This window comes from Odocoileus virginianus, chromosome 27 (genome assembly GCF_023699985.2).
Source record: "Odocoileus virginianus isolate 20LAN1187 ecotype Illinois chromosome 27, Ovbor_1.2, whole genome shotgun sequence".
NCBI classification, from domain to species: Eukaryota; Metazoa; Chordata; class Mammalia; order Artiodactyla; family Cervidae; genus Odocoileus; species Odocoileus virginianus.
The window spans coordinates 28654348-28662562 of NC_069700.1; the positions used below are offsets into that span (position 1 = coordinate 28654348).

Genomic DNA, 8215 nt, shown 5'->3' on the forward strand with positions numbered 1-8215 from the left:
TGAGTGTTGAATATGTTCATTATTTTGATTGTGGTGATGGTTTCAAAAGTATATACATATGTCTATGTACAGTATCAATTATGAATTATCTACCAATAAAACAAAACCCAGAAGAACAAAAAAAAAGGATGGTAGGAGAGATGCCATATAACTCAGAATATGACTCTTCACTTCTGCTCCTCAAAATACCAATGAATAGCTGGAGCCAACTTTTGCCCTTACTTCAGAAACCCCTGGAGGTTGTGGATGCCTGTGAAGCAGTTTTTTGTATAGCACTTCCCCTTCAACCTTGACTCTGCCACTGTTCCAACTGTGGCCTGTGTACAGTTTTTAAATTTCTATGGCATTGTATTATATTTTTGATAATGTAATACAGTAACATAGTTCAAAAACCAAACCACATAAAGACTATACATTAAAAAGTCTTGATTCCAACTTACATATCTATCTACACTATTTTCCCCCAATAGGTAACTTTTGTTAGTTTCTTATATATCTTTCTGGTGTTTCTTTATACAAATATAAACAAATAAAAATTTTTACTTTTCCTCCTTACTCAAAAGGTAGCATACTAAACACAGTGCTTTGCATCTTGCTATTTCTCCCCTACATTTTGGAGCTATTGCTATAGCAAAACATCCTTTTTTAAAGTTGCAGAGAATCTCATTAGGTAGACATGTTATTGCTTATTTGACTAGTCTACCATAGATGTATGGTTTTCAACCTTTTATCACAATCTATATTGCAATCAATAATTTTAGTACATATATTTTATAAATATTCAGATGTACCTATAGGATAAATGTTATGGTTGAAAGATAAATGTTAGCATTGCTGGGTTGAAGAAAAAATGCATTTGTAATCTTTATAGAGATTACTGAATCACCCTCCATAGAAGCTGTACCACTGACTCTCCTCAGCACTGTGTGAGGCTTATTCTTCACAACCTCATCAACAGCATGCTCAGCATCTGAATTTTTCCGTATCTATAGATAAGAAATGATATAAATTGGTACTTTCAACTAGTATTTTTCTTATTATGAAGTTGACCAGTTTTCTACAAGTTACAAGGGATGTTTTCTTTATGTGCTACTTGTTCTTTGCTCATTTTTCTCTTAGAATGTTAGTCTTTCCTTGATTTCTAGGTGTTCTTTATTAGAAAAATTCACCCGCTGTCTACAAAAGTTGCAAACGTTTTTTTTTCTAGGTTGTCATTTATCTTTTGAATTTTTATAGTGGTTTATTATTAGTTTTTCAATTGATCACTCTTTTAGTAGCTAATACCTATCTTTAGCTGCAGGTCCTGGCCTTCTCTGGTATGGTAGATCCCAAATTTCTCCTGTATCTCGAGACTGCATTTTGCCACCAGAGTAATGATGTCACTCAGTTGATTTTGTTCCACTGTCCAGAGTGCTAGGAGTACATTCCCTGCAGAGATAAAAGACAGGCCGACAGAGATCAAATATCTGAATTCACCTGCCAGGGCAAACCCATAGTAATGCAGATGTCATGCAAGGTGTCAGAAAAGGTTTCTTGGCCCTATTTATCATGCTAGGTTAAAATACTGCTTTAGATCCTCAAAACTATTCAGCATATAAAAACATTACTAGGTAGAAGCTGAAATGTTCCTAAAACTAAGGCTATTTCTGGTAATCCTTTCTCTTTTTTCCATCAGTATATTAACAGAAAGCGGAGAGGTACTAGTTAAGAAGTTCACAAAATGTAGGATTACATTCAAGTTTAATTTTAAGATTTTAAGTGGTTTTATTAAATTTAAATGAAAGGATAGGCCAACTCTGTGGCAGATAGCTGTTAATGATCCTAAGAGTTCTTCAGAAAGGAGAGACAAGCTAGACTTCTCTCCCTATCGTATACTTAGCTTCTGCTATTAGTGACCAAGTTTCTTGTTAGTTTTCTCATGAATGCTTTATAGGTACTTATTTTCCTGTCATTCAATCTGAACAAAATGTAAAGTACATGGGAGCTTACTACAGACATGGCTTTTCCATTAAATTGAGAGATCCTCTGAGGCAGAGACTGTGCTTTCCTCATCTTTGCTTTCCCAGGGCCCAGTACATGTTAAATAACCAAACAATGCTGAATAAACAAATATGCCAAATTTCATCTAAATATAGTCTTCCTAACTTACAGTGCTGTAAATATTAAAAAAAACAACCGAAAAATACCTGTGATATTTAGGATATCTCCTCCAAAACAGAGCACATCTGAAATCAAGTAAGGGAGAGAGAGGAAAACGAGTCAAAAATCAGAGATATGCCAGATCATGGGCAGGGTCATATATGATGAAAAGAATGGCCTACTGAGTTTTTCCTCCTATTTTTTTTCTGGTTAATTTATTCTCTCTAAAGCTCAGATTCCTTCTTTCTTTCCCCTAAATTGGCCCCCAAATCTGTGGTTCCTATATCCGTATTCTCTAAAAATGGGAATGTCCTCCTCAAAAACCCTTTGAAGTTATCTTCAAGGCCATCCTATTTGTTCTCTGGATCCTAGTCCCTTTCACCCTCTTAAAAACTTCACTCGCTTTCTTATCTTCTCTCTACTCTATCATTCCCATTAATATATATTTTTAAAAAAACAAAACCAAAGCACAACAAAATTAGCCCATGTATTCTTGACTGTTTTCTTCTCTAGTTATTAGCTCATTTTTGTTACATTCCCAGCAAAACAATTCTCAAGAGACTGGTGATATACAAGTTTCCCTGCCTATCCTAATCATGCTTATTTTCTTTACCATTCTCTTCTCAGTTTATTCCAATTTGGCCATTTCCACCAATTCACTAAAATTGTCATCAACAGCATTAATCTTGCTAAATTCACTATTTTTCTGACATCACTGCATTTGATACCCTTTCATTTTCAACCCAGCTAGAATGGCCCTCTTCTAGAGACATTACTTCCACTTAGGCTTCAGAAATACCACAAAATCCTACCTGACTGGCTGATTTACAGTCTCTTTTGTAGGCTCTTTCTCCCTAATCAAAATCCTCCCCTGGAATTCCTTAAGGCTTAGTCTTAGGCTCTTTATTTATACTCGCCCCACGTGGACTCAATCGTTTATTAACTTTAACATCTTCATGCCATCAACTCACTTTTCAACTCTAACAGATCTATTCTCTGAACTCCATCTCAATCACAGCTACTAACTTCATTTCTCCCCTTGAATGACTGACTTATTAACATCTTTAAACTCAATCTATTAAAATAGAACCCTTAATTTTCCTTCTCAAAGCCATCTATCCCATCACGATTAAGTGATACCACCATAAACTCAGTCACAAAAGCCAGAAAACTTGAGAATTCCTTTCCTCACTGCTTCCCACTGAAATCTGATACATTAGAAAATCCTGCCTGCTGAACTGTGAAATATTTATATTTCAAATCAAGTCATCTCCATATAGCTCCCTTCATTGCCATATATCTAGATCAATGGTTTCAACTTTTACTGCACACTGAAATTGCCTGTGAAACTTTAAAAATCCTCATTCTTGGGCCTCACCCAAGACGTTCTAATATAACTGGTCTGGGGTAAAGTCTACAAAGGATTTTTAAAAGCTTTCTAAGTGGTTATCCAATGTGCTGCCAAGGTTGAGAACCACTAACCTAGATAAGATCTCCATTATCTTGCTGCAACTGCTCCAAATGCCTCTTCCAGCTTCCATTCTTAACACCTATCCTCCATCAGTTCCCAATAATACAATCTTCATGGGGGTAGGTAGGTACTGCATCTATTTTATTTTCCCATCTGTTTCCAATACCCAGTGGTTCTTGCTTATAATACATACATGATACATGATGTTCATCTCCCCCTTTCATCTAAACTTGAAGAGATCAATTGAAAGACTTTTTATTTTTAAATTAAAAAAAATTTTGGCCACACCCCACAGCTTAAAGGATCTTAGTTCCTGGACCAGGGATTGAACCTGGACTCCAATATTGGAAGCATGGAGTCCTAACCACTGGACTACCAGGGAATTCTCTTGTTCCTCAGCGGTACAGGGGCAGTCAAATAGTCACTTAAATGCCATGAAGTAATTATTCTGGTGAATCTCTGAATAATGACATAACTCAACAGGATACTGTCAGTAAAGGAAGGCAATGTTATACTACAACGTATGTCACAGAGATGGTACCCAAAACATGTTTATTGTACAAATGAAAAGTCCCCCTGCTGCAGATTAGGCAAATATCCACAAGCTTAATACATGACAGAAAGTAAACACTCATTCCTACTTCAACAGATCAAAATGCAATAACAGAATGGGAAGGTGTTCTGTATGTTTTATCTGATATACACATGAGATACATATTACTGTTAGAAGAGACAACCTGAGGAATACTTTATTTTGAAATAAAATACAAATATATAAAGTAAAAAGCAGTACTTTCTTCCCCTTTCTGAACAGGATGAGTCAACAGGATGTGAAACTGGGTATAATGGCAGATACAGGCAAAGATCTAGCTCATCAGTGGCAAAAAGGTATTAAGATATTCATCAAAAGATATTCAGGATGAGTGACACTAAAAGAATGTCACTTTAGCGTACATTTTAAAGTACCGCAGACCCCCTTCTGTTACAAATCCTCAGGGGCCCAGCATCCTCCCCCCCCCCCAATAGTCACTCACGCTCCACGATGTCACTAATGTAATAACTGAAGATGCGGGCCAGTCTGTCCATGTCATGTTCCAACTTGCAGCTCAGGCTGAACCTGTCCATTAATGCTGTAAACCCTGACCACCAAAGCAAAAATCACTATGTTAGCTGCAAATCCTAAACTTCAGGCTCTATTCCCTCCACACAGCAGGCCAGTAAAACCAAAGATCTCTTCAAGATGAGTCATTTCATTATCATTTAACATGATGTTACTGAGCAAGGACTCAGGGCCAGACTGGTTGCTGCTCCCTCTGGGAGTCCAGAGGGTCACCCTCCCCCGTTTCCAGGAGCCACCCACGGTGAAGACGATTCATCCACGACAGCCCTTCTTCTTTGGAATCCAGCTACTGCTTTCCCATTACACCTTCTTAAGGCTTCCTGGCCCAAGGATACTGTGGGATCCCTCCTGCCCCACGTGAGGGATAGAGAAACTACTGACAAGGAGAATGGATTAACGCCTTATGGAAAACTTATGGAGAGCTTTTCGAGGACAGACACCTGAATCACTCATTTTCATATCCGTGACACACTCAGCTCCATAAATATCTGTTACTCATAGCAGTCGTGCATGCATGTGAAATCACTTCAGTCCTTTCCAGTTCTTTATTACCCTATGGGCTACAGCCCGCCAGGCTCCTCTGTCCATGGGCTTCTCCAGGCAACAATAATGGAGTGGGTTGCCGTGCCCTCCTCTTAAGGATCTTTCCCACCCAGGGATCAAACCAAGGTCTCTTACATCTCCTGCACTGGCAAGCAGTACCACTAACGCCACCTGCGAAGCCCCTCTGCTAGGTCTCAACTAGAACAATGGCGGGCTCTTTACAGACCCCAAATAGGAATTAACTGAGCAAATAGAATCACTGAAGCAGAATATTTAATGGAAAACGCTCAAGGTTGGGAAAAACTTGGGTTCAAAGCCTGCCATATGACCCTGAAAAATCCTTTCCCCTGTGTCTCGATTACATCGTCGCTGAAGTGAATTCCAGGGCTACGCCAGGTGGTCCGAAAAGGCGTCCTCCTGTTCTGCAAACGGCCCTCTAGTTTTCGGCGGAGGCGGCGCAAAGTGCAGACACACTCCGCCTTAGCTCACCCCGGGGCCACGCCCGTAACCGCCGCGGCCCAGACGAGCAGAAGCCCTCCAGCGGGTCGGGAGAGCGACGCGTCTCCCTTCGCCCTCACCCGTCACGTGGACGCCAAGGAGGACGCCCTGGGCCGTGGCGAGCTCGGGTTCGGATCCCCTGGGCTTCCTGAAGACCAGCAGGTCGGGAAGCAGCGCCGCCAATCTGGCCTCTACTGGCCACAGAGGCGGCGCCGCCAGCCGCTTGGCGGTTGCCATGGCGGCGGCGGCGGCAGCGGGCTCGCCTGTCGAGTTACCGGAAACGGGGTTCCTACCGCGTCGCAGCCAATCCTTAACGACGGCCCTGACTGGTCCCTCCCACCAACCAATCCGTGCGGACTCCCTTGGGGCCGCTCCCTTGTTTTTCAGCGCTTTAGCGCTAGCTCCGGCTTCCGGTGGGCGGGGAGACGGAGCTGAAGGCGGCCTGGGCGGTGTCTTCAAAGGAGCAAAACTTGACATTTTAAATGTTTGAAACAAGAAAATGCTTCTACAATGAAACTGATCAACTGGGAAACGTATCGAAGGGGCGGTCCTTTTCATTTCACCGACATTGAAAGTTGGGTCATCTTAGTTTCTAAGGACGAATTCCATTAGGCATCTGACAAAAGCAAACTTAGAATGGTTTTTAAATTTAATATTGTTAGACTAAGGCTGTTTAACACAGGCAGTCCTTTTCTTCCAATTTTGTTGTCTGCCAGGAGGTCATTCGGTATCGGGAGTATTTCCCGAGCCATTTTTCTCGCACTTTTGTGTGAAAAGGTACTATTTGAGGTGGCCGGTCTGTGGTTATTTGTTAAAACACTAAGCAGTAAAAGGATGAGTATATTATGGAATTTAAAAAATCACAGAAATGCGTGTTTTCTGCATAAGAAATTAAAAATCACATCTTCACTGTGTTTAGTTCTACATGTGTCGATGCTGTTTTGGTGATAACTAAAGGGCTACTTTTACTCATGGAATCATTGCCTCTTAATGAACACGTCCAGTGAGAATATCAAATAAATGTATGATCAACCCACAGGTGACAGTAGTATTTCCTCAGTAGAGTGGGAGGGTCAAAACGGCAGAAAAAGAGGTGAAGGGGCAACACACAGCTCCAAGTTTGACACTGTCCATAGAGCACATGTGTTTACAAAGATGGCAATACATAAGAAACACAATCCAGAACCCATGGGATGTGGACTCCTCAAAATCCAAGACACTTTTTAGCATTTTTCTATTTATTTTAAAAAATAACAATTGAAATGACATCAATGATCCATCACCTGTGCTTCTTCCACTGCTGAGGGGGGAAAAAAACCCAAACCCTTCTATGTAGTTGAGTCCCGAAGGAAAATCAAGACATTATTACCAGACATCCATTAGCCAGAAAAATGCTCTAAAAATGCTCTGTTGGTCCAGTGGTATAGATACTGACATGTTCAATGTACCAGTGCAATTAAAATATATACATTTACAATTATTCTGCCAAAAAAAGCACTTAAGTAAAATAACTATGTATTAAACCAATTATTCACTCATCCATTTACTCTTTTTGCATCACTACAGTCACAAGGACAAATGAATAAAAGAGCTACAAAGAAAAAAATCCAAACCTCACCCCCACTTTGTGGATTATTATGTGCTAAAATGACCACAATAAAAGGGTCATGAGCTATCTGAAATGCAATGACAAAATGACAACTTAAGCATTTCATTAAAAAAAAAACCCAAACTTGTGAGAAAAAAATCCACAACAGTATGAGGTTGGTAGTATATGTACAATCTTACAGACACAAATAAATAGCATTTTAGAACTGTTGCTGTTGGCTTAAGTACTAGAAATTAGTTCTGAGGAATTTCTGAACTCTGCATCTTGAAGACTCCTAAACAAAACCAAAGGATAAAAACTCCTCATTGTTTTTAGTCATCTGTCATCTGAAGAACCTGGGGCTTACCAAATAAAGTCAACACCAAAGGGTCAACCCCTTCTGACATCTGGAAGCCAGGACAGATGAGTAGACTCAAGGGAGTAGGGAGATACTTCACTTCCTGCTTTCTCTGCACAGCTCTGTACCTCTATTTTGTACCATTACATTGATTTCCTTTTGTGATGTTTTCTTTGGTGGGTTTAATTTCTTTTTCCTCTTAATACAGCCAGAGTGATATCAAAGGAAGAGCCAATCTCTAGTCTTGGTACTGAAATCAAAACCAAATGTTCTTTGAAAGTATTACAAAGTTTTCCTTGTTTCTAAAAAAAGAAAAAAACAGCAGCTCTTCTGAAATCACCTTAGTTCTCCCAGGGTTCCACATCTAGAAAAGAAACATTTTTTTTTTTTTTTCTGAGGTTGTCTGAGGCACAGTCCACTCTGGGGGCTTCCGCCCTGCTCCTGACCCTGCAGGAATCTCTTATCTCCAGTCTGCACTTTATCCCCAGAACACGGATG

General features: G+C 40.1%; 1 protein-coding gene across 12 annotated transcripts in view; it reads right to left on the reverse strand.

Annotated features, from left to right (window-relative positions):
* The window catches only part of LOC110146774 (adenylate cyclase type 10-like), a 36223-nt gene extending 30180 nt beyond the window's left edge, over positions 1 to 6043 (reverse strand). For 6 of the 12 annotated variants that reach the window (XR_011483925.1, XM_070456472.1, XM_070456470.1 and 3 more), the window contains exons 1-4: positions 5852 to 6043; positions 4645 to 4749; positions 2187 to 2225; positions 1285 to 1428 (exon numbers count right to left, since the gene is read on the reverse strand). Coding sequence is in view for 11 of the 12 variants with exons in the window: in XM_070456472.1 (XP_070312573.1) it covers positions 1285 to 1428; positions 2187 to 2225; positions 4645 to 4749; positions 5852 to 6008 (445 nt within the window). In the remaining variant the exon portion in view is untranslated. Of the gene's footprint in view, positions 1 to 1284; positions 1429 to 2186; positions 2226 to 4644; positions 4750 to 5635; positions 5757 to 5851 lie in introns of those variants that run through there. The other 6 variants (XM_070456465.1, XM_070456467.1, XM_070456463.1 and 3 more) reach the window with 4 other exon arrangements.
* Between the last annotated feature and the right edge of the window lie 2172 nt (positions 6044 to 8215).